General features: G+C 48.0%; 1 protein-coding gene across 6 annotated transcripts in view; it reads right to left on the bottom strand.

Annotated features, from left to right (window-relative positions):
* Row (zinc finger domain-containing protein relative of woc) overlaps nt 1–26,952 on the bottom strand; it is a 76,399-nt gene that overhangs the window by 15,021 nt on the left and 34,426 nt on the right. For all 6 annotated transcript variants that reach the window (XM_077705696.1, XM_077705695.1, XM_077705690.1 and 3 more), the window contains exons 13-14: nt 4,616–4,749; nt 3,747–3,917 (exon numbers count right to left, since the gene is read on the bottom strand). In XM_077705696.1, coding sequence (XP_077561822.1) covers nt 3,747–3,917; nt 4,616–4,749 — 305 coding nt within the window. The remainder of the gene's footprint in view (nt 1–3,746; nt 3,918–4,615; nt 4,750–26,952) is intronic.

Raw genomic sequence — 26,952 nt, forward strand, 5'->3', positions numbered from 1 at the left:
AATTTCACTTCAAGCACGCACCATGCCTCACACTCAAGGCCGAAACACGGCAAATTTGCGGGAAACACAATGTTTCGAGTTGCGCAACTTCCCGCAACAGATCAAACGACTACGCATAGACCCAGCCACCCCCGTAACCAAAACCACGGCATAAATCGGCGAAGAGCACGCTGCCTGAACCACAAGCAACTGCTTTGCCCGGCAGACATGTTTTTCAATCTTCACCACACCAAGACGGCGGCACCCAGTAATGTCGTTCCAGAGATACGGCACTCCGAAAATTACCTTTTTTCATCAACTTGCGCAAATAGTTTGTCGCCTCAGAACACATAAGTATTTTTTCTACAGGACTTTGCAATGGTTTTCGATAGGAAAACTTTAAAAACTCACAGAATATAACATGTGCAAACCGACATTGTGGCTTCCGAAAAAACTATCTCGGGAACAATGCGGACTTTTTAATGATCAATCGATTAATCCTTTACAAACAGCATCACCTTCGCGGTGCCAGAAAATATGCTGTCAGCAACCATTTTTTTCCCACTGAAAATGATGGGAGAATTAAAATCCTTTGCTGTCAGACTGTTTTTGAGCAGTTTGGTGCAATTTTTGCAATTTTCAAGCTTTGGAGCAGCCTGGCTCAGAAAAACAAATTTGTATCAAAACTGCGCAATATACGCAGCTGTCTTACCCTTGAGTGCATATTTCAAATTGCTTTTATGTCTGCCGTGTGCAACATAGCATTGAGATTACCATCCATTTTTTTCTTTTTCCTACTTTTCTTGTTTTCACAAAATTTTGATAAATTCCTAGTGCAACTGTTGTTCAAATTATTACTGTTGGAAAGCCCAATTCTTCCTGTATCATTTCATAACGTATACTTTGGCATCCATCATTTTCTGTTGCAAGAAAAGAAAGAAAAATATTTTCTGGACTACCCAAGAACACCTGGAGGGTAAACAGCTTTTGCACTTACAGAGCTAATTTTTGCAGCATTATTTTATAAGGGCCTAATGTTCAAATTGTATATTTCGAATTTTTTAATGTGTACTTTCTGCAAAGTGGCATTGATGTGTTCGTCTTTTTTGCTTTTTGTTACTTTTTCTCGTCTTGATTTTTTTATATATATAAAATGTCTAATAAATCTGTTTGAAATTGTTACTGTTAGAAAGCCCTATTCTTTTGCTATCATTTCGTATCTCACACTTCAGCATACAGCATTTTCTGGGGCAAGAAAAAGATATTTCCCAGAACACCCAAAAACAACCGATTTTTTCTGCGGCCACGAAAGTGTTAAAGGAGCCATGCAGACAAAATACAAGTTTGTTTTATTCGAAAGATCTCGTGTTTTACAGTGCTCCCAGCACTTTTCTGGAAGCAAACGCTTTATTCACTGAAAAATTAATCCCAATTTGGTTTAAACTTTTGATTCTACTGCTAAATTGTGTGTTTTCATGATGTCTAATAACAACACAAGAACAAGCCTTCATTGTTTACCGTAAGTCAACATTGATGGTGCCACCATACCGCGGCAAGCCGTTCTCTGGCTTTGCTTTGCTTTTTACCGTATTTGTACCTGGCTTGTTTCTGTTAAGGTAGAAAATATTCATTCCGTCAAACATGGTGTTCACTCAACAAATATGATCATGTAAGATGCCGTCGCTTACGGCAATCAGCCAGTGTCGTCCGAGACAACCCCAAAGCTAAAACAAGATTAGTGCATGCACTACCAACAGCAGTATGCATTGGTACTTCTATGTTTGCGTATACTTTCGTAACTTCCACTGTCTACCCCCCCTTCTTACTGCTATGAAAAAAATGTGCCCTAAATGCTCAAATAGCTCGTTCGGCAATCTTATAAGCCCTGCCTAATTTGCGTTTGCATTTGCCGGCCTCAGCCAATCGCAGAGCTGGCACACGACTTCATAGGTTCTGTTGCGGGAAATGAGCTGGTGGGTCGCATGTCCATTCCCTTTTTCCTAATTATATAGCTTATTTGAGTGAAATTTATAGTAAAAGTGGTGTCAGTTAATTCTAACGAGGCAATCTTTCAAATAAACCAAACTTGCGTTTTGTCTGCATGGCCCCTTTAAATACTTAAGGGGGAGCATGGGTCTTAAGACAATTTCTTTCAACTATGAAGTCAACTCTAAAACTTGCGAGTCTTGCTGCTTTCTTTTCCATTGATTTCAAATATGTCATTATTTTTAAAGGGACCCTGCAACACTCTTTGAGCAGGCAAGTAAACCTGTACAACGTTTAGCTTACACTTCCAGGAATACCCGAGCCAAATATTACATGAGCACGTGAAGCGGTGAGCGCGCAAATCGCTTTGGAAGACTCGGAAAAACCAACCACACTCTCTTCAATTCTCCTCATTATGCACCCCTGGCATGGCCTAAACGACGTCATTGAGGCCATGGCTGTCCGACTGGCTGTCACTGGTCAACTTCGCGGCTTATTTCTTGCATTTCCTGTGACGATCCGCCGTCATGGGCTCTGTGTACCAACCTCTTCTATGCCAGAACTTGTACGCACAGTTTTGCCGTTTCTTTTGTGTTTTGAGTGCGCGCAGAGTTTGAGTGATAAGCTCATTACTTTCCTTTCAACCAGACCACTTGACAACAAACGTTTACTGCTTCAAAAACACATTACCAGCCCGAGCGTGCGCTTGCGAGCAGGCAGCCATGCCGGCTTTTTTGGGGCCCAAGACTGGAAATAGACCCCTCCATGTTGCGGAGAAAAGGAGAAAACTCCCTGGCGTGTGATATATCGAAGGCCGCGCAAGAGAACGCCGCGAGCCGCCCCGCTCTCCGGGAGAGAGCGCGCAGCTTTCATTGCGTTGTCCGCGGTAGAGTTGAGAGGGAACAATTATGCGAGATTTCTCATCATGCGTAGTTTCGCTGATAGTGAACGGATTTTCATAATTCTTGCGGCAGGAGATTGCTGGGACAATAGACTTTACCCCAAAATACATTCCAAGTAGTCGATGCTAAGTGCTTGCTGCAGGACCCCTTTAAGTCAGTCAATTAGTTCCAAGATATTTAGAGATAATTCTTTGTTTAGTTTAGATAATTTAGAGTATTCTTTGGTTTATTACTGAATTTTCCTGTTTAGTGACACACCACTGCTGTCGAGGTTACTCATTTGGCTGCTGAATGAACTCCCTAACCTCGTTTAGCCTCTAGATGCCATTCATGTCGAACGTCATTCGCTATTCTCATGCAGCGCCGAACTAATAGCCTTTAGAGAAAATGATATTTGCTCTAATTGTCATTAGATCTGCCGTGTGACATGGGTATTATATACACTTCGTACATACACGGCATGTCAGACTAAAAAAAACCCAAGCAAATATCAAAGAGGGCCCCCCAGAGTGAAAGGGAAGCAGTGGAAGTAGGCACACTGGTGTTCAGTGGCAAAGTATGAAGTAAGCAGACAAACCAAGCCAGAATGGTTGTAAGCTGCAATCAAAGCTCCCATCACATTGCTTTTGTTACAGTAGAAGCAATCAGTCAAGCAATGCAGTTATCACTCAAATCCTTGACACTTCTGGGTTTGTGATCGACATCCACTAACGCCACTTATTCTGCTTCCGACCCCATTTCGCTGGCTTCGTAACAGATAAACAGCAGCGGCTGCCCGAGACGGCCCAGCTCTCTCGAGTGCACGGCCGCCGTTGGGCCATTTTCCCCTGCAAGGCTTGTGCCCCTGCAAGGCTGAGCGACGGAAGGGGCCCCACTCACCGCTTCCACGTGGCACTGCATGCTGTAAGGGGTTTCAAATTCCCTGAAGCAGTATTTACAAATGGTGAGATCACTGAGGTCCGGGTTCCTCTGGCGGCTCCCTTCGATGTGATTGCTGATGTGCTTCACAGTCTTGACGTTGTTGGTGATCAGCTTCTTGCAGATCGGACACTGCCAAACAGAGAGATCGACAAGGGAGACCAGCTCCTTCACTGAGAGACCTGTTAAAGAGGGCTGCTCGCAGCACACAGGGGAGCCCAGTTGAAATGTACAGAGGCAGGTGCAGTGTTACTGAGTGTCAGCCTCGCACGGTGTTTATTAAAGAGCACGGGCAATAAGCCGCATGTCCTTCCTTCCCTGCCTCCCCTGGTGCCCACCTCTCCACCTCTCCCCGCACGCACCAAAACTTGTTTCGTGTGGGAGAAAACGAGTGGGCAGGCAAATACGGCACATCTAAAAACATAGCTGGGCTGGGACAAAAGCAGGATGGCGAAACAGAAATGGCGGGGGGGATCCAACGCAATGAAATTGGCAAGGAGCTGAAGTGCACACTGACAAGGCATCACTGCACACTTACTGCCACAACACTATTGCGCTAGCCCTGAGAAAAGAACAAAGCCAACAAACAAAAACAATCGCTTACACTGCCTAAAGTTTATATTTCGGCTTTTACCCAGTGTTGAACTGGGCAAACGCTTGCCCCATTTTTATAAGCAGAGCATTGAGACTTTGGTCATGTGAAAATAAATCAAGCAAAAACAAAAGCAAAACATCTGTGGCTGCGTGCATGCACAGGTGCGCCGTGTGCTCTGTGCTTTTGCAGAAACAGGATGGAGAGAAGGAAGAAGAAGACACAGTGGTGCGCCAACCTTAAAACAAAAGTCTCCTCTTGTTTCTAGGGGCTGGCTGTGTTCGTGGGAGGCCTCCTTTGTGGCATAATAATACTCGTCCAGAATGACACAGTTTTGAGCACCTGTCTTCTCACCAGTCTCGTCCACCAGTTCTGCAAAACACAAGGCGCAGTCACCCCCTCCTCCTTTCCCAAGGGGCTCACTCTGCAGCATTAGCACAGCCAAACCCTTTTATAACGAAACACACCTTCGGCCCCTCCAGTCATGGATATTCAGGGCACATTCGTCATGCGAAGTAAGGAGTTCCACATACCATGTTTACTCACATAATGCACCCATTCACACACCGACACCCCACCCCCCCTCTTAGGAATTTACTTTCTAGCTACCTAGCACAAAAAATGCAGCGGGGGGAATAGAAAAGGTACTGTTCAATATATTTTGTCTCGGCATGGTTGCTGATGCCATCGACGAAAGCAGTAGCTTGATATCACGCCACAGTATGTACGCAGTAACGCTAAAAATGCATTCTAACAAAAAAATCTGCCGGAGATGTGAGCGGAAATGTAGTGGCTCACAATTTAAAAATTGCGCGCTTGCGGAGTGCCACCTGCTGAACACAAAAGAAGCCTTCTTGCGTATAGCGCCATGACAGCACTGCGGCATGCAAACAAAGCACCAAACGTACTCCGCACTCCTTCCTTGCTCTGTGCTGTTCCGTGAATTTGCCATTATGCTCCATGGTTTTGTTGTTCCTGTGTCTCGACCTCCTTTTGTGCTCCTGGTGTGCAGCGTACAATCGCCAGTGTGTGAGCTGCACAGCAGGTTTTAAACGGAAGGTTTTGGAGCATGCGCTGAGGCATACAGAAACCCCGTGGCTGGGCGGCACTGCAGTGTTGACCCAGTGTGTGCACGCTACTGGCGAAAAGAAGATTTGGACGATGAACAGGGATCACCATGTGTTTTGTGGGCTCAAAGAAGGGAAGTTTCCCGGGTTGGAAAAGGAAGTTTTGGAGTGCTTTGACGACACAGAAGACAATGCATTGTGGGCCGACAACGAAAGTGAAGCCGCAAGCTACTCAAATGAGGAGGACAGCTCCATTGGCAAGTAGGGGGACCATGGTAGGCCACTAGCTTGTTGTGAATAAAAAAGAAATTTGGTTACATAATTACCAATGTGTTTTTGCTGGAAAGGTAAAGTTTTGATAGCGCTTATTTTAGCATCTTCATTGTATGAAATTTCAACAATTAAAAATCTGTTGCAACTTTTTCCTCCATAATGAAATCTCCCCCGAAATTCATGCCAATTCTCAAAAAAAAAAAAAAGTGTGTTCAATACGCGAGTAAATACGGTATGTCATGGGCGCCACGAAAATCTGCACTGTAAGCAGTACAACACTATAAACAAAACGTGCGAATCTAACCATATTGCAAGGTACCGTTCAATCATTCACTGTTCAACATCACTGAAACGAGCACCACTCAAAAATGATAATAAGGTCTTGATTTAGTGTTTTTTTTTTTCCCATCACACGCTGCTGCACCGTCTATACCCCGAGCGTGGCTCTAACTTGTACTTTGTGCTTTGTGTTTATGTTTGGAGGAGATGTGTGTCTTTTAGCGCATAAAAGAATGGATGCCGCCAGAGTCCTTCAATGCTTCTCTGGTCATGAAACTCCCGGCCAAGTTTCGTACGGGGACAAAGGCTACCGCGAGGGGCGCCACCGCAGATCGGAGGGCATCGGCCGGCCGCCGCTGCTCTGTCGCCAGACCGGCAGGCAGGAACGCAGTAGCTGCATGCCCGTTCGCACCAAATTTTTTCGCCATTCACAAAATGATAAGTACATTTGCGTGGCCCACAACACGTAAAGCGAAAGCGCACTGCTGATAAGGCGGCAAGCGTCTGTTTTATCTTACTCCGTGGTCTGTTCCCTGCCAAACGCCCTCTGACCACCCCCCGGCTGCCCTTCGATCAGCACCAGCGCCGTGGCGCGGCCTTCCTGGGCAGCGCACAAAGCTGCCCCATAGCGTGACGGCGAAGTTTCATGACCGGAAAGGCATTGAAGGACTCTGATGCCGCCGAGAGGGTAGCAGCCCGGCTTATGCCGGTGAGACAACATGATAAGTACGCAAGCAGTTTTTTTTTTTTTTTTTTTTTTGATCAGTGCAATGCCCTCGCGATGCCCTCGCAGCACAACGTACAGGTAGCGGAAACCTCCAATGTCGCGGCTGGGCTCGCTATTTCCAGATGTTTTCACAACAGACGCAACTGCAATTAGTGACTGGTGGCAGTGCATCTAAAGTTAAAATGTCTCTTACAAGCGAGGTTGTTGACCAAAATTAAGGGTAACTTGTCCTTTATAACCAACTGTTTTTTATAAAAGAGGTAAATTTAATGGGAAAGATAGAGCGGCCATCCATATGGGTGAATAGTGTCTCTTATACCCATTTGTCTCTTACATCCATTCCTCTTATAACGAAGTTCAACTGTATGTATATGCAGTAGCCGACAGTTTTTTCAGACTCGAAAATTTGGACTTGCTGGTTATTCCAGACTTCCCCAAGGAACCGCCAGTTCAGTTCTCCCATAGAAGTAATGTATATCAGCAACGGATATTTCAGTCAAAATAAAGCCAAAAGTTCGATTTTTCGGACAGTATTTTCCACGACAAAGCCACAGTGTGACTCCAGGATGACACCATTTTGAATCCTAAGCTGCCTGGATAGATGAGAATTGGCTTGATTGACCTTTGACCTTGGAAGCCATAATTGTGAATGAAGTCCGCGGTGGAAGCCATCTCTAAGCTGGAAACGGGTCATACATGGCCAGTTTTTTTTTAGATACCACTTTTTTTTGCCACCAGGTGATACTGACTAAAGAAAGAAACACCATCATCAGATTTGCCCTGTGTCGTCTCGCAGAGCTAATGGACGACGAGATCGTGCGTCAAGCGACCGCGCTGCCGCAAAGTGACTCTGACTCCTACAAAGACACTCCCTACCGTCAGCAACTGTCAACACAAGACATTGCAAACACTTTGGCATGGTTATCCAATGTTTACGAATAACAAGTGACGCTTCCGGAGATGCAACGTTCTGACATGAAGGAAAAATTAAAGGCAGGGAATGAGTCGCGACTACTTCATTCCTATTTAAATGAAAAATTAAAGCCGTTCCACTCAATGTGAAAGCTGTCGGAAGTGCAGAGCAGTGATTTGCCATAATGGGCTGTACCGCCGTTATCCGCCTACTGCCACCAACCCATGCAATTCAAATTTCCCGCCATCACAGTCTCGCGCGGCCCCTGCCTGAAACTGTGCCAGCAGGAGTTCTGTTCTCTTTGCGCTTTTCTCCCCGCATGTGCCGGCGTTGCACTGCCACATCTTGGGCTTAAAAAACCAACCCAACGGGCGTCCTTAACTAAAGGAACACGGGCACTGCCGGTTAATTACGTATATTTTTCCTCAAATCTACCTATAGTTTTCTTCGTGGTAAACAATAGGAATATGTATGACAAGCGCCAGCATTTCACGAGTTTCGAACCCTTATGACTATATAAACCACTTGGCTTTCGAAGCTTCTGGGGTACGCTGCGAACAACAGCGTTACTTGGATTGAATTTGGTTGGATTAGCTACACTGGCCGAGGTTGACCAGTTTCGCGCAGCTCCTGGAGAACCGTGCTGCGCAAGCGCAAGGATTGAATTGGACTGCATTGGATTGGCTTGGTTTTGGATTGGATTGGATTCGGATTGGATGATAAGCAGCAGTAAGCACGATAATCAGCTAATCCTAGACAACCAGAAAAGCTAAGAATAACCAGCTGAACCTTAGGTCCCGCTACATATATCATGGCATGGCCGCCTGGCTTTCGAAGCCTCTGGGTTACGCCGCGGCGAAGGGACCGTGACACGCTACACCGTAACGCAGTGACGATATGCTTGGTTCCAGCGAGCGAGCTAGGACGACGAGGCGAGCGCCTAAAGTGCTCTGCACTTGTAAGAAATCAGCTGGCTACTTGGCTACTCTGTGCATGTGTGTGTCTGTGTGTGTGTATAGTGGGAATTGTCGAAGAAACCCGCAATCCCGACTTGGAACGCCATTAGCACATGAGGCGCTCCAAGACGGCACCTGCCATGGCGGCAACAGGGTGGCAACCACGGTGGGGTTTGCTTGTGCCCCAGGAGGTGGCAGCACCGCTTGGAAGAGGTGAGCTCGAGAGTCGGTTTGGCAGCGAGGCGGCTGCGGCGAGCGGGGACTTCGGCAGCAGCGCTGAGCGCGACTGGTTGTTTGAACCAAGCGGGTACAGCAAGGCATGCGGCAGCAGAGCAACCCCTCCAGCGTGGACCAACCATCGACCACCGGTAGCACCGCAGTCAAATGACTCCAGCCGCTCAAGCAACGTGGGACCCGCTGACGGTGAAGAAGACGGAAGCGCTAGGGGGGTTTTGGGAATAAACCCCCTCGGAGGTTGGCACCGGTTGCCTCTGTCTCTTGCCTGCCTGGGATCCCACGCCAGCGCCGTTGACACAGCAGCCGCGTGTGCAGGGCCGTGCGAGTCAGACTCATACCCACATTTTGGCTCCCCTAACGTTGGGCCTCGACTGTAAATGCAGCTGAGGCGAATGCAGGCAAGATGGAAGCAACGTCAGCGAGTGGAGCGACTAGAGGAGGCTCGGCGACACAGACGCTTTCGAGGCTGGAGGCACGTAGTCCTACTGACAACATGGCGGCGGGTCGGCTCCCTCGCCGTGCCATACCCGCACAGACGCGCTGGCGGACTCTGCCTATGAGGATGCAGTGGTTGGCAGTGTGCAAACACGCACGATAAACCTGTCACTACAGAGTTTCGAGTGTGAGGTGCAGCGGTGGCCGATGCAACATCTGACAAAGAGCTGGGAGGATGTTGAAGGTCAGTCTTTTGTTTTCGTCTCCACGCATCTCGTTGTCGAAAAGGTGGGGAAGGTTTGGCTCAAGACAGCACTCAAGCAGTAAGAGCTTCGCGTGGCTCAGATGGGGCTCGTTTCGTCGTGAAGTGATCGCCAGTCTTTACAAGAAACAAGGCGGCTATCACCAAAGAGTCGCACCCGTAAGCCACTTGTAGGGCGCTGGCTTCATACGGCAGCCTGCGTGGTGCGATCGGTGATGTGCTGTGTGCGCAAGCACTTGTAAGCTGCTCGGATTGCGGCGGACGCTGGGTCTGGTGCAGCTGGCAATGCTGCGACCCAGGGTGTTTGAGAGCGTGTGTTAGTGTGCACCCATGAGCCGCTAGTACTGCGGTTGGCACCAACTATCGTGCAGCTGGTGTTGCTGTGTGTGAGTTGTAGGAGGCCTGCCAGCTTGACGCATTTGCAGCTTTGCCGAGTAATGCACCCAGGCAAAGAAAGCACGAACGGGTATTTCGAAGCCACCACCGCGTATTATGTCAGACGACCTGTTTCCAAGTAGGCTTTCCCGCCAGTGACTGTAGGAGTTAGTGGAAATCCACTGCTTTCTCCCTCAAGAATGGGAATCGCTCACATAAACTGGTGAGAGTGGGACGGCACCAAGATTCCCGCCAGTTGCCAGTCGCCACCACCACAGACAGCGAGGATGGGCCAGCTGAACCACCCGGCGGGGCCAGAAAGCAGCACGTTGAGCTGCCGCCGGTTGCTGCCCCAGCCGCCCCGGGCCAGCACCCTGCGGGGCAACTATTCAGCCATTCGGGAGGACCAGCCGCCGAAGCTGCCACGGAACTCGGGAGGCCGAGGGACCCGCCACTGGGGAGGTCGCGTCAGCAAGCGACCTCCACACTCTTCGGCTGCGGCTGCCTGGACCTGTTGTGCTTCCAAAACATGAGACTCGAGCCGTGCAACGCACCTGTGGGCTTATCAGGTGAGCTTCATGGATACGGCATATGGCGAGCATTTGGTGTTAACTAGCATGGGGGAGACATTTGTTGGTGTGCTTCGTTGAGGTTTGGTAATGGCTTTTGTGTACCACGGCGCAGTTTGAATTCAAGTGGCATCCAGCATTTAGGGTGGAGGAGTGTGGAAATTGTGGAAACCCACGACTCAGGACGTCGCAGCAGTTGAGGCGCTCCAAGACAGCACCTGCCTTGAAGGCAATGGTGGCAACTACGGCGGGGTTCGCTTGCGCCCCGGGAGCTGGCACCAAGCTGTGGCGTGCTCGGAAGAGGGCAGCTCGAGAGTCAGTTTGCCGGCGAGGCAGCTGCGGTGAGCGGCAGCGGAGTGACCCGGCGATTTCCCCTCCAGCGTGGACCAACCATCGTCCACCGATAGTGCCCGAGTCGGATGACTCCGGCCGCTCAAGCAATGCGGGACCCATCGACGACAAAGATGGTAGCGCTAGAGGGGTTTCGGGAATAAACCCCCTTTGAGGTTGGCATCGCTTGCCTATCTCTCTTGCAAGTCTTTCATGCTGACACCGTTGACACGAACCCGCATGTGGAAGGTCATCCGGGTCTGACCCTACCCACAATATGTATGTATATATACGAAGGCCTGTCCCTCGGCCGAAACGTTAAAACCATTCCTCTTTCAACGTGTGTCGTTTTTCTACTTATTTGCCAGTGCCCAAGAAACATTTATTCTAGCAACTTTATATATATATATATATATATATATATATATATATATATATATATATATATATATATATATATATATATATATATATATATATACACACACACAGTCGAGCCCACATATAACGGCCCCACTTAAAACGAACTTTCACTCATAACAAACGAAGCCTGCGTGACTGCGAAAATATACGTAATTTCAATGGCACAAAATCCCACGTACAACGAACATCTTTGAGCCTTACCGATCGGTTACAGCGAACGCCCGGCACTGCGATAGGGGTTGAAATGACAGCCTTCACAAAGCTCTGCCGGCGCAGGTCGCTTTCTCGAACCTCCTCGCAGGCAAACCAGGCAAATCAAGATTTTCCTGACTTCTGCCCAGGCAATGGCTGGCTACATCGATTCAAGGTGCGGTTCGGCATTGTTTTTAAGTCGATTGTAGGCGAGGCAGCGTCCGCACCGCAAGTGACCAAGATGTTGCAGCGTCGCTTTTAAAAAAACAAAGTTATTTCAAGCTATGCGGCGCGTGACGTCTATAACGCAGATGAAACTGCCCTATTTTACCAGATGTTGCCGGATAAAACGCCCTCTATGAAAGCCGACACATGCAGTGGTGGGAAGCACAGCAAAGTGTGCGTCACAGCACTTCTGGGCACTAACATGGATGGCAGCGACTGGCGCGTGCCCTTCGTCTACGGAAAATCGAAGAAGTCACGTTGCTTTAGGAGCTATGTTATTATGCGCTACAGGCATGACGCTAAGGTTTTTGGTAACGCGCGATTTATTCGTGGAGTGGCTAAGCAAGTCCGAATGTGACATGCAGAGGCGAGGCAGGCACGTGCTGCTGGTGATCGATAACTGCTCTGCGCACCACATACAAACTTCCCTGACGGCAGTGACCCTGCTTTTGCTGCCACCCAATACCCCTTCGAAAGTGCAGCCGCTCGATTTGGGAATAATACGAGCCTTTAAGACATTGTATAGGCGCCGCGTTGTGGAGCGCCTGGTCATAGCTGTTCACCGCCCGGCAGCCAACTTGCCGCTTCGAGTTTCGCTGTATTCAGCTGTAGAGATGGTGAAGGCTGCATAGTCTGAGGTGACAGCCACTTGCGTGCGGAATTGTTTCCTCAAGGCCGACGTCGTCGACACACCACCTGAAGCCGAGCCTGATGCTTCCAATGAACAGTCCGGTGGCGATTTGTGGCAGCAAGCCATCGACCCCGACATGTGGGGCCATGGCCTCGGTTGGGACGATTTCGTTTTTGCCGATGAAAATGCTGACAATGCGGAACCGTGCCACGGACGAGGGGATCGATAAAGAAGTGCGCTGCAAGAGTGATGCGAAGGAATCGGACGCGGATGACGACGAACTTCTGAGTATGCACCTGTAAGCGCGCCTGTTGCAATGGGCTACACAGAGGACCTTAAGCAACTTGTTATGCGAAGGGCCTCGCGAAGAGCACGCGGCTACTCTAAATAAACTGGACACCACCCTCATCAAGTCTTCGCTGCAGAAACAAACAGCCATAACGGACTTGCTTGCGAAAAAATAAATTCTTTGAGCTACCCTTAAATCCTAGGGCTTCTGGAAGCCGAATATTTCCCTCATGTAGATTTGGATGGATACCCTCACATTCTAACACTATGTGCCGCATAGTTTCTGTCTCTTTTCCGCAGACCACGCATACCCCATCATTTTGTGAATACTTCCCCACAAAGCTCTTAGTTCGCAAGCAACCTGCTCTAGCCTCAAAAAGCAAATTTCTGGGAATTATCGTAGAAATTTTCCTTTCTGATGTTCAATTTCTCGGCCCTGTACATCTCGAAAGACATTTTAGCTTCCATTTTTTCTCTCCATTTATTCGTTACAATATGCCTTGCCTCTTCTTTGGTTACCTTGGTGGTCTTGGATTCTCCACTGTTCTTTTCGTATTTCATCGTTAGCCTTCTAGTATTCCTTAACCACTTCGCATCCACGCTTTTGAAGCATAGGTACCTAAAAACCTTAGCTGACCACCTTCATTGATTCATTGCTCTCAACCTCATCTCAAAACATATTTTACTCTGTGCTTCTCGAACTTCAAACGACGCCCAGCCAATATCTCCCTGCACTGCTTCGTTAGTTGTTTTTCCATGTGTGCCTATGGCCAAACTGCATACTGTTCTCTGGTTCACTTCAAGGCCTAATAGAACATCTGATTTCAAGCAGAGTACGGCATTCACAAATGTGAGACCCGGAACCATTACTCCTTTCCACATTCCTCTCACTACTTCATATTTGTTATACCCCCACAGAGCTCTATGCTTCATTATAGCTGCGTTTCGCTTTCCCTTACCCGTAAGTTGCTCCTCGTGAGTTCTTAAGTAGTTATCCCCTTCGTTTATCCACCCCCCCAAATATTTATATTCCTTCACTCTGGGTAATTCGCCTTGCTGGATAGACACTGCGGCAGTGGTAGTGTCATTGAAAACCATTATTCCTGATTTTTCTGCGCTAAAATTATATATATATATATATATATATATATATATATATATATATATATATATATATATATATATATATATATATATATCAGGGTATCAGGGTGTCAAACTGAAACCGAACTGAACCGAAAACCGAAACTGAACCGGTATTTTTGCTGGAAATGAAATCGGACCCGAACCGTTATTTTTTGAGCACACTGAACCTGAACCGGAACTGAACCGAAAAAAGAAATAACGGTTACCGGTTTATACCGAAATGGTTCGACCCTCCGTTGTTGATATTGCACACACAATGCAATCAGGCCTTTTTTTCTTTCACGTACCATCAACTTTGTATCCGCTCGCGCACTTTTCCCTCCAGACAACTCAGAGCCTGCCGCCCGACGACTGCTCGGTGATGTCACGCTGACAGTCGACGGCCACCAGCTCCCCTTCCGGGGACATGCCAAAGCCACAGGCGACGTCTGCAAAGGGGTCATCACCATCGATCCCAATGATACGTCGACCTCTCTCAAACCCAAGCTGCGATAGAAAAACGGCGAAATTCTTTCCGTGAGAAGACTTGGCAGCAGCAACGTCGCTGTGGTCATCTTCGAGGGGAAATTTGTTCCCCGCCAAATCTACTACAACGACCAGGGCATCCCAGTGAGATTGTACAAGGAAACGATCCCCGCCTGTCATCGTTGCGACACGGTGGGACACAGGGTGGATATCTGCCCGAGACCCAAGCCGGGACGCTGCGACCAATGCGGCTCCGAGGTGGCTACCACTCCCGAGGGCCCTGTCGAACACAAATGCACTCCCCGTTGCCTCATCTGCGGGGGCGAACATCTCACCGGCACCTCTGGATGTAACGGCAAATACCGGAAACCGATCAAGCCGGGAACCTCACCAACCACCGACAAACGGAAAGAAGACTTCAAGAAAATTCAAGCAAGCAAGGGAAGCCACAAGGCTTCAACCCCAGTGTCGGGCAGACCTGCTCCGGTTAAGAACAACACCGGATCCGGGACCATGGCAAGGACGCAGATTTTCAGCGCCGAGGACTTTCCAACCCTGCCAAACGCCAAAAACGAGGTGAGCGATTGGGTTAGGGCTGCCTCCCGGCCTCTCTCTTCCCCCTTCCCTCCTCACAACCCCAACCGAAGTAGCCCTACAGCGACAAAATGCGGAGCTAAGGCGCCAGAGCGAAATTCTTGCGAACAAAACTCAAGAGTTAGAAACGAGGCTAGCTGGGCTCACGGAGTCCCAAACAACAGCTGGGACTTCGGAGCCAATGCAGCAGTCCGAGCCATCAGAGCGGGATGAGAGCGCCTCGGTCGCGTCTGGGGTGTCTAGCACTTCCCGATGCTCAGACTGCACATTTGTACAACGTGTGCCACAGGTGGAACAGCGGCTGACAAAACTGGAACGCACCATAGAGGAACTGCCAAAGAAAATTCTAGAAGGAGTCAGGGCATCCTTTGCAGAGCTCTGGCAGCAGGAACTTTTGCAGATAATTCTAGCGGTAACTGACTCAGTCATGGACACAGTTCAGGATTGGGTCAGCACACAACTCAGAGACAATCGCTCCCGCTCACGATCCCCGTGATCGGATTCGCGTAGGCGTAAGGTGGTGCCTCGCCCGGCCACAGGCTTGCAGGAATTCAGTTCGGCCACTACCCCCATGGAACCACTGGTGCCTCCGTTAGATACACCGTTAATCCAGAGAGGAGGCCATGTTTCTTAAATCTCAATAATCTTCAATCATGGCTCACCGACCGCAGCGGAAAGCCCGAAGCAAAATTCCAGATGAGAAATTCGTGATCATAAAATGGAACTGTAGAGGATTTCGGGATAGGAAAAAAAGGTCGCATCTCCAATTATATCTCCAGTCCATCGGCCCCGCACCAGCTATTCTGGCTTTTCAAGAGCCTGGAGCAGACGCTAAACTTCCAGGGTATAGCTCATTCCAAAGGGGCCCTACGACTTGCATCCTGGTCAACAAGGCGTATACGGCGCTCCAAGTCGATCTACCGTATTTATTCGAATATAGGTCGACCTTTTTTTTCCGAAAATGTGCTTAAAAATTGAGGGTCGACCTATAATCGTGACCGAAGAACCTCGACCTATAGTCGTGATCAAAAATGGCTTGCGCAACGAGCGATCTGTTTCTCCGTCGCGCCCGGCGCTCCTCAATTTGAGGCGGCAGCGCGGAGCATCTAGAACAAACACAGGCAAGAAAATAAAGGAAAAAATAACAAAACAATCAGCGTAAGAAAACCACCCACAGTCACTGCCGGCCACGACCGGCTTTATAAATCTGCCGGCTATCGCGCATTACCTGCGGCCGAACCGGACACGAGCGAGCTTACGTACTGGCTAGAGAGCCAGATTGGCTTGGCTTGGTGTCTTTGGCTTGGCTAGGTGACTTTCGCCACCTAGCGTAGCCACCTCGTGAACGGAACGGCGTTGCCTGCTTCGCTCGCTGTCTCTACTATCTCCCGTTCTCCGTTTCATGCGCTTTCTTTGTGTTTGCTTCGTTGTGATTTCCGCACACAACGTTTTTCTCGTGCGCATTTCGCGATGTCACGTCGGACTTTAAGCAGCGGGTGATCCTGTTTGCTGAGAACTTGAACAACTGCGCCGCTCAGCGAGAGTTAGTCGTTAATGAAAAGCTGATCAGGGGATGGCGGAAACAGCGGGACGAACTTTTTGCTTGTAGGGGACTGCGTCGTGCGTTTCGTGGTGGGAGGCACGATGCTCTCGAGAAAAAACTCCGGCTGCACGTGGAAGAGAAGCGTGCGAAAGGACACCGAGTGTCCTGCGAAGATATTCAGACCAAAGCTCAACAGTTAGCGCTGCGAGGCGGGATTGGCCGTTCAGCCTTCAAAGCAAGTCGGGGGCGGGGGTGGGTAATGAACTGCGGCGCATGCGGCGCAAGTTCCGACGACGACGCATTGTGTGGCTCCGACCAGTGAGGTGACCGCGTTGTAAATAAATGGGAGTTTTAAAAAGTTTCCTCAAGTTTTTTTCTTAAAAGTATGGGTCGACCTATAATCGAATATATTATTTTTTTTTTTCGGCGACTTCAATTTTTAGGGGGTCGACCTATATTCGTGCTCGACCTATTTTCGAATAAATACGGTAGGTCTGGAAACCGAACAGGAATACAGTATGGTAAAGGTCCTTCCACTTAGACGTCGTGATCCTCCAATACATGTACTGAACATTTACAGCCCCCCACACAAGCCCCGCATAACTTTTAACGAAGTTTTCTATCGAGCACTTATTAAATCGGCCAACAAAGCACCCCTCGTGATAGTTGGGGATTTTAACGCCCCGAGCCTTCATTGGGGATATCACTTCGAGCAGGCCAGGGGACACAAGTTAGCGGAGTTAATCTCCACGCTTCGACTTACGCTGCTCACGGACCCGGCATGTCCCACGCGTATGGGAAACTCGGTTACTCGCGACACGTGTCCTGAACTATCCCTAGTTAAAAATAGTAGAGACGCTACTAGGGAAAACCTGGAGGAGACACTCGGTAGCGATCACTGACTTTTTAGGATCACCCTCTTGGCGAAGGCTGCAAGAAGAAAGTGGGGCCAGGCCAAACTAACCAACTGGCATGAATTTAGGCTTCAAGAAGTTCCACCTGTTCTCCTCACAGGCAGCTATACGGAGTGGGCGAAACAGATTACCGCCTTACAACAGCAACACGTTGCAACAATTCAGACCACCGAAAAGAACCCAACCGTGGACAACCATCTGATGCATATATGGGAGGCACGCCGGAGCCTTACTAAAAGATGGAACAAACAGAAACTTAATCGCAAGCTTCGAGCCCGCATCAGCGAACTGACTGAAAAAGCGGCAGAATACGCTGTCCAACTTTAGTGACGCAAATTGGATAGAGAAATGCAATTCAGCTGCGCGTCAAATGGGATCCAAGGGGACATGGCGCCTTTTTCGCAGTCTCATTGACCCAACTCAGACGAAAGGGGAAACACAACGTCAACTCCGAAGAGCCCTACACGGGTACCAAGGTACGACGACCCAACTCGCGGATACTCTATGTGACAGATATCTCTGCCGCACGGAAGACCCCAGTGGACCTGAGTATCAATACGCAGGCAAGCAGAACACAGACATGGATGCCCCCTTTACACTACAAGATCTTCGGGCAGCTTTAGCTAAGATGCGCCGAGGTACGGCCCCAGGAAGAGACCGTGTATCAGTCCAACTATTGGCGGTGAGCGCGAACACAGGCGGCGCTGCGAAGCACGCCTCCGTGACGTCAGCTTAGGGATTCTCTCATTTGTCGTCTGCTTCACTCAGGATTGCTCTCCCTGCTGTTTCTTTGCGCTCGGTCAACGTCTGATGCTTGTCCGCACCAGAATTGGCGTGTGGGTAACTTTTTATCATAATAATAAGCTTAAAATCGTATACACTAGCTCATGGTGTCAATTGAAGTATAGTTTTGGATACCGCTACGGGAGAAACATTGCCGGCGCCACCCCATTCCTTGCGAAGCCGGTCCTGTGCGGAGCGCGAAGAGTCGGAGCTAGGCGTCAGCTTCTCATGTAAGCATTCGAACAAAAGGAACAGTCAGCTGCTAATAACCGACAACAGTGAAAATGGAAGACCAAAACAAATTCTAGGCCTTCAGGGCTGTCGGCTTTGGCAGAAGGCATTACGATTCCCGGTAATCATATGTAAGGTAAAACAGTTTTTGCAACCTTGCCGAACGCTCGAACGCGTTTTGTCACATCACTTTACGTTGTCAAGGCATGAAAGTTTGCCGACATGCACTATAGACGGCAAAAACTGTAGGTTGAGTTCCAAATAACCTAGTGTGTATATACGCGCGTGCTGCTTCTGTACCGGGCATCTAACCAGTACGGAGGTTTATTGAGCAAAACAAGTCACGTCTTCGTTAAATTTATAGTAACACATATATGTTTGTTAAGACCTGGAGGGATATTTCGGAACATTTTGCACAGCCATATCTTCCCGGTATGCGGATATGCGTTATAGGAAAACTGCACTCAAGAGGAGGAGGAGGAGTAAGGGGAGGAGGGGAAAACTTTGTTTAACAATTAAATCGATCTGGTTAGTGGGCCGGGTCCTCAGTCCAGGACAAGAGAGTAAAAGTAATTTTTTTCAAATCATAGAACGCCATCCCGAGTAGAATAGGATTTGTTCTTCGCGCCTGGAAGGGTTGAAAAGCAATAAAGAGCTACTTGGAATTCTTCTTCAGTTTCGAGTCTTGTAATATATGCAGGTATACTATTTATTACGTTAGTTAGCGAGTATATCATGCCTTCAACACCGTAATCATGTCATCATTGTTCGAGTTGAGAGTCAGTTCGTTATGATAACGATATAATTACGATAGAAATTCGGAGCACAAAAGCCGCCTTCGAGTACTGTGGACCACGTTGTTTAGGGCGATCGAGGTGGCGTAGCACAAACCTTCTCATTGTAGTTGCATGTGAATAAACAAACCACGCTGCGGATATGCACCTTCTTGCACGCAGCCGTAATGAAAGCCAATTTGTGAAGAAGGGAATTGTATGCCATACAAAATGAAGGAAATCCACACGACCTTTGTGAGGCTCCCAAACATCCCGAAACCTCCTAATAAAAAGTTCGTGACGGCGCAGAAAAATTAATGCATTGGGCAGAAAAAAAAAGCAAGAAACATTAATCCGATACAAGACAACAACGAAAGAAACAGAAGAAAGACGCTTTATTTCCTGCTGTGTGATGAGCGTGTAGAGGCCGCTGCTTGGTACATAGTATTAGACTGTTGAGTCTTCATAGGAGCATCTCAAAAATACTGCAGGGAAGCCTACGCATTTTGAATACTTATCGAGAAGCTCTGATCGCTGGTCCACGCGAATAAGCAAGAAAGGACGAGTTACACACGATCTTCTGACCGATACTCTGAAGAAAGTTGTTCTCTATCTCTTCGTGTGTTGCAAACTTGTGGGAATACAGCTTCAAATTATTCAGATGCGTCAGAAGCTGGCAAAATAACTGAGTCGCTAGAAATACGCTTTTTAAGGCACTACAGCAACGAAGCGGGCGATTTCTAACCCAGGCACTGTTGCCCCTCACAAGCGGAGTGTAGCAGACGACAGCGGCGCGAATCCCTAAGCCGACGTCAGAGCCAGGGGGCGCCACTCAAAGATCTCACCGCCAATAGGCGAACCTATCGGACTCGGCCTACTTGCAACTGTTAGATTTCGGCTGTTATGAACAGACCTGCGCGGCCAGGCGGATGATATGAACAAGCCGGCGAGCTGCCCGACTGCCAAGCCAGCAAGCGATGGCAACATACGGGCTCTCTCTCCCCTCTTTGTCACTCTTTCTCCAGGAACGGCCGGGCTGTCGTTTTCTGCTCGCGAAAACGTGCCACAAGCGCACTGACGCCGCCATGGAACCTCCTGTACGCTGCAAGCAGCAACATGGTGGTGGCTTTGGCTGCGAAGTGGTGCGAAGTGCTCAAGCGACCACTTCTAACTGCTTTTTAAAATGCTGCTCACGGCACACCCAAAGTTGCTTGTGCAGTAAAGGAGGTGATAATGTGGGCGAAAGTGGTACTATAAAACACCATCTGCACTGCCAGTCTAGAAGGCTCCCATGAAATATCTGCCGGGGTGGTAAGCCTAAACACCTCCGGCGGAGCCAGCCAGTTGTCTCGAGTGCTTCGAAACTGCCGCCATGAGGCGCGCGCTTCCCATTGGCGCAAGTCGTCACGCTCCTCCTACTGTTGCGCGCATTAGGCGTCATTTTCTGACCGGGGAAGAAGCTGCCGCGGGCGCAGAATCGTTGACGCGGGTGTAAAAATATCTTGCGCAACGCCGACGCACACGAATAGCATGCAAAAACGCGCCATGCGGTTCATGGCTTGGCTGTTGCGCCGTGTAGTGAGCTTGGGCATCGCGAGTGAGCAGAGGAGTGCGAAGCCTTACGAGCTCCAGAAAGGACTGCTTGGCAACTTGGAGGTGAAAAAAAAAAGCAGAAAGAATCACGGACTTCTTCACCCGAAAGTAAGAAAAGAAATAAACAAAAACTTTTTTTAGTGCTCAATTTTTCAGTCTGTGTTAGTTCACACAAATATTTTCGCAGTCCCGCAAGATTCGAATCATCGAGATTTTACTGTAAGAGGGCTTCAACACGGCGGATCAATAGCAAGAAAATATTGTTCAACAAAAGTTAAACGCAAAAATATCTGTCAGCTTCAAGGAGTACTGACACCAAACTTTCATGTTCCCTTTTTATTGCTTTTGTCGATGCTTAATACTCCGGCAAACCCAAAACAACACTTTAAATACTTGAGCGTGTGATAATTAATTTTATAGAACTGCCTGAAAATCGTCAGTCTCAGTTTATTTCACTTCCAGCATGGAAGGTGCGTAAGACAGAACCCCGCTATGACCTCACCGTTTTGTGCAGACGTCAAAACATTGCGGAGGTCAGTGGAAATGCTGTTTTGACTGCCCCGCCGCCTGAGCCAAGCAGTTGAGCTGCCCACGGGCGTTTAGGCCTGACCCCGTGGCAAATTCTTGATGACCGCTTTCAATAAAAGTCTTGATGGCGACTTCTAGGTTATAGGTTATAATTTTAGATTATATTATTGGCTTCTTTCCCACATGTGGAACTTCGTTTTTGGCAAGAGTGCCTTTCTGCGGAGTGGTTACGCTTGCAGGTCTGGCTACGTGCATCAGTTCGCGAATGCACCAGTGCCTAGCCGCTGCTTGCCGGCCCCTACGTAGGAAGTCCCATCACAAGTTTCTGCCAAACGTTGTAGGCACACGGCAACATCACTTTCTTGTCTCTACCACGAAGTGGTGTCACGCTGGTGTCCATTTTCTGAGCACCACTTCGCAAGCTATTCCGTCGGCGCGATAAACGAGCTCAAATTAAAGTATGCTCTACGCGTTTTAGACCGTTCATATTTCACTCGGGGTATTCTGGTGAGTTAAGGAAGTAGACTGTGTAATAATATTGTTACATGGAGGCAGGCCAGAAGGGACAGGAACCATGGTTGAGAATGATGATCAATGTATTACGCTATGTACATGGCGGCCATAAGAGATCCCTGTGCAAGGCACGTGCCAGCCACTTCATCGTTGTCGTCGTCGTCTTGGGTCAGGAAGTTGTCGGGCATTGTCCACATGAGTCTCGTGGCAATTCTGACCCCCAAAACCCCTTTCAAACTTCTCGAAGACAGCACAGCGTTACTGGTCCAGCAGTTCAAAGTCCTGCCACCCACCAGACGGCTTGCTGTGCACTAGCCCCTCGCACAGCAAATACCCTCTTTTACGACCTCGACCCGAGCCCCTTGGCACCGCAAGAAGAAAAAAACTACAACCAAGCAACCCACCAAGACAAGTTGCACCCTATTCCCGAAACTGCAATGAAAGTGACCTTAAGAGTTCGTTTTGCACCTCCTCAATAGTGTGGCCTTTTTCAAGCCCCACACAGAGCCACTTTTAGCTTACATCTGCCCACAAGAGATAGTAGAGATGTGCTTTGTAATGTGGATGATGATGCATCTAGTGTGCCCAAAACTTCGTCATAATAGGGTTTGGCTGTGTATGGCACTTCATTAAAACGCACAAAACCTAAACTACTGATGAAATCCAAATGTGCCAAACGTTTTTGATATTGGAAGCTTGCTAAGAGTTTACTACACTTATTAGAAAATGCAACAAAACATGGAGAGCAGAAATTCAAACAAGGGAAAATGAACTGAAGAACGATGGTTACAAAAACGAGACATCCATGGGTATGATGTGCAAGCAGTCACGTCAACTTTCCCCCCAAGCCAAAGCAAGAAGAATACTGAATAAGGACAGATGCTTAAGGAATGTATGGTGCAAAAAAAGACTAAGGACGGAAAGGATGCACAAGGACAAAGCCTTTGCTTTGCACTGCAAGCAATAGTAACTGGCACAAAGGGACCAGGTTAAAGGCACATAGCTGCCACCTAAGAGGGCTCTTCACTTTCCAGAGACAGATTGATGGGAGGCATGGACTTCATGCACCTCTGACCTCGTGCATTTTTGCCAGTGGCTACCAGTAGATGTCAAAGGCGGTGAACGCTGGCTTGCATGTTAGCTCAGATCAAGCTTTTGAGTGCAGGCAAGAGATTACGTGGGAGTGCTATTCCAGAATGGGACCAGTGTCGTCCCATTAAAGTTTCCACACTGGCAGTGGCTCAACCAGAGGTGAGACAGCTGAAATCTAGATTTTGGAGCAGTTTTTGGAGCAGAAGAACCTTGATTTGGAGCAGAAGAATGACATTTATTATGTCACCTTAGGTGCCTAAAAAACCAAATTTTTGGCAACTCGGGGTGGGGGAGTGCACTTTGTAATCGCTTTTGAACGTATATAACAATGAAGCAGCCTCTCAATAAAGTTTTTTCTACCAGAGTATCACGAGGTACCAAATGCAATACTTTTTTACAAAACAATTTTTAAATTCTTAGGCTCTAAGCATAGATGGCATGGAGTTCAGCTGAAAATATCGAATTGAAAAACTAAGCAATCGTAAGGCATTTTTATTATCAAGAGAATGCCGAAATTATTATTTTTGTAATCCCAGACTCGGCTTTAAGCACAAGTGTAGAGCCACGGCAAAAGTTTGTGCAAAGTGAGGTGACAGTCATAGCACTCCATCAGCTTTCCCATTTCAGTCACTAAGGTGCACGTTCACTACGACCTATCGTAATTTGATTAATGTTGATATGTTTAGCCATCTCCCTTTTGGCATTAAATTTCACTTCAGATAGATGAACCATTATTACTAGCGTGCAATAATAGCCCGTCCAACTATCGGACACTGCTTGAACATTTTGCGGCGATTAGCCTGCGCCGTTCCTTCTGAAGTGTCGACCGCCCCATTCCCGCCGCTCGCAAGCTCGCTGTCCAAGGCAGCTAGCTATAACACCGCGTTTAACACCGCAACGAGTCAGAAATTTCACTTCAAGTGCGCACCACGCCTCACACGAAACACAGCGAATTCGCGGGCACCGCGTTGTTTTTGATGAACTGGGCCTTTCGTGTGGCTCAACTTCCCGCAACAGATCAAACAACTAAATGTAAACCTAGCCACCCCCATAATTAAAACCACAGTAGAAATCTGCAAAGAGCGGTCTGCCTGAACTAGAGTGAACTAGCCTGAACTACAAGCAACTGCTTCGCCCGCTGGCGATGTTTTCCGATCATCACCATACCAAGATGACGGCGCCCCGTATACGTGCATACGTCATGTCGTTTCGGAGATACAGTGCTCCGAAAATTGCCGTTTTTCATCAACCCGAACAAGTTTTGTCACCAAAGTAAGCATTAGTACTTTTATACAGGACTTTGGAATGATTTTCGGTGGGAAAGCTTTAAAACATACAGAATATAACATGTGCAACCCGACGTTGTGACTTTTGAAAAAGCTATTTCGGGGACAATTTTATACGGCTTTTTATTGAATGATCAATCAATTAAGTTTTACAAACAGCATCATCTTGGGGGTGCTGGAAAATTATTCTGTCAGTATGCATTTTTCCCCACTGAAACTGATGGGAGCGTTAAAATCCTTGGCTCTCAGACTGTTTTGGAGCAGTTTGGCGCAATTTTTCCAATTTCCAAGCTCTTGGAGCAGCCTGGCATAGAAAAACAAATTTGTATCAAAACTGCGCAATATGCACAGCTGTCTCACCCCGGGATTATACAGCATCCATGAAACAAGCAAAAAAACCAGCCACTTCAGTGAAAAATGTATAACCGTTGCCACTGTTGCAATGCTCGCACAGCTTAACCCAAGCACTTGCTTTGTCTTTTTTTTTTTTTCAGCGTACAAGGGGTTCAACTGCTTTTGACCACTACATTCCTTGTACTGCCCTCTACAACCATATCGGTCAACAGAACAATTTTTCTAAGGAGATGTAGCTCGGTACTACCTAACAAGCTTTGCATCCTGTCAACATCAGATCAGTGTAAAGAAACCAAGGTAGGAAGACCTTAACTGCCTAGTGGTTGTTCACAACTGCAGCAGGTACCCAAAATAGGCATACCCACTCCATTAAGGCATATAGGGGTGGAAGCGGGCTTCGGCCTTTTAGAGCAGCTCAAGGAGCAGGAATAACGATCTTTTGGAGCAGCTTTGGAGCTCCAAAAGGCAAATTTTGTAGCAATCACCAAGAAAAAATGAGATAAGCAATGCTTTAAATAGCTATGTACACCTAAACTAGACTCCAGACAAGCTATAAATAACACCATTACAGCCATGAGAAATAATCAAGAGAAGACCAGAGCAAGGCGAAATGGTCTGTCTTGCAACTGATGCAGAGGGTTTATCTTCATTCTACACCTAATGAAACTACAAGACAAAAAGAAAAAAAAGAGAAAGAAAAAAATTAAGAGGAAAAGGAACTAAAAGAAAACAAGAGATAATCCGAACTAAACCTGACTATACTCGGGAACAAGCTAAGAACTGCAACAGCTCATGTACGGCATCACTCCACACTAAAGGCCCATTGACACTTGCAGCGAAAGCGAGCGAAAGTGACGAAAGCGACAAAATTTCTGTCGCTTTTGGCGTCTGGCACCGCTTTCCTTGTGCAACGAGAGCGATCGGTCTCGACCAATCTTTTTCGCTGCCGTCGCTTTTGAAGTGGAAGCAGGAGGCGAGACTTCCTGACGTCATCTCCTGATTGATTGTGGGGTTTAACGTGCCGACGCAACAGTGGAGGGCTCCGGATTAATTTTGACCACTTGGGGATCTTTAACGTGCGCCGAAATCTCGTACGCACGGGCGTTTTTGCTTTTCGCCTCCATCAGAAAAGCGGCTGCCGCAGCCGGGAATCGAACCCGCGACCTCGTGCTCAGCAGCGCAACGCCTTAGCCACTGAGCCACCACGGCGGGTTGAGCCCTAAAGTGGGTACTTTGACCAATATTGCATATACATAGTACATACACTTCGTTCTTTCTACACGCCTGCAGCACCTCTGCACAGTGTTCGCGCGAGGGCAAAGAATCGCTAAACACCGTTTCCAAAGCTTAGCACCGGCACTTGGAAAAGGCCTAACGCATGCGGTCAAGCGTGTAAAGACGCATGATGAGCTGAGCAAATAAAGCAAGAGTATAACTAGGCGCACTTATTAACCGGCTATAAAACATCAGCCGTGGCCATCAGAATTAGCTAGGCTTTTTTAAATCCCTTCACGACGAGGCAGGTTTTCCCGAAACCGTTCGTCAAACAAATCGGATCGCTGCCTGACGTTCCTCCAAGGCAGCTTCCACATTTTTAACGCTTTTAGTCTGGTCATTGAAACAGCTGTTATGAAATAATCTGATGACGTACAGCTGTGAAATCAAAAGTTAGACCAGTTGGACTTGCGCACGGTTACCGGCAGATTGCACACAATGGATGGGAACCAACCCCCCTACTTGAGGCATTTCTTCCCTTTTCACCGAATGGAACGGGAACGATGCATGCATGGGAATAATAAAGACCAAACTCCACTGAACCCGAATTTTTTATTACATAAAAAAAACTGACGACGGCAGACTCGCCTCCGGGTGCACCACTTTGCGTATTCAATAGCATGTTTTCAATCTCACAGGAGTCGCGTTTATCGGCAGCGGCCTTGTTCTTGACGGTAGAGCGGACTGTCTGTTTAGACAGGCCTGTAGTTCTGGCGATGTCGGCCTGTTTTTCTCCATGTTCGACAGTGTTAATTACGCTTAATTTATCCGACAGTGAAATCAGCTACCCTGCCGCTCATGCCGCTGGTCCCACACACACACACAAAAAAAAAAAAGCCACAGGCACTGGCTTCACTTGGCTGCGCCAACGACCCAGCTGCCAGCAATGTAGCCCGACATAACAGTTTTCTTGCCAAACTAAACAAAGAAAAAGCATATCGGGTGCCGGCCCCACGGAAGTCCGCTATAAATATTCAGTCGAAACAACTTTCGCCTAAAATTTAGTCTGTTGTAGCCGACAGTCTGCCCTAGCCGGGTCCGTTATGAGCGGAGTGGACTCCATTTAAAATGCACAGGGACCAGACAAACCAACAGAAATGGTCTGTTGTAACCGAAAGTCCGTTGTTGCCGGATCCGCTGTAACGAGCGTAGACTGTACATGCTTCTATCTAAGCAAAGATACTGTGCAGCAGCATTGTTTGTCCAAGTAACAAACATAATGGTGTTTATCAAGTTGTTTTTTCGAGCGTAAACAGCGGGCTTGCCGGACGGAGAGCAGGAAAACCCCTCCCTTGCCACCCTT

The sequence above is a fragment of the Haemaphysalis longicornis genome, unplaced genomic scaffold (genome assembly GCF_048455015.1).
Source record: "Haemaphysalis longicornis isolate Haplotype H1 unplaced genomic scaffold, Haemaphysalis longicornis Haplotype H1 scaffold_4, whole genome shotgun sequence".
NCBI classification, from domain to species: domain Eukaryota; kingdom Metazoa; phylum Arthropoda; class Arachnida; order Ixodida; family Ixodidae; genus Haemaphysalis; species Haemaphysalis longicornis.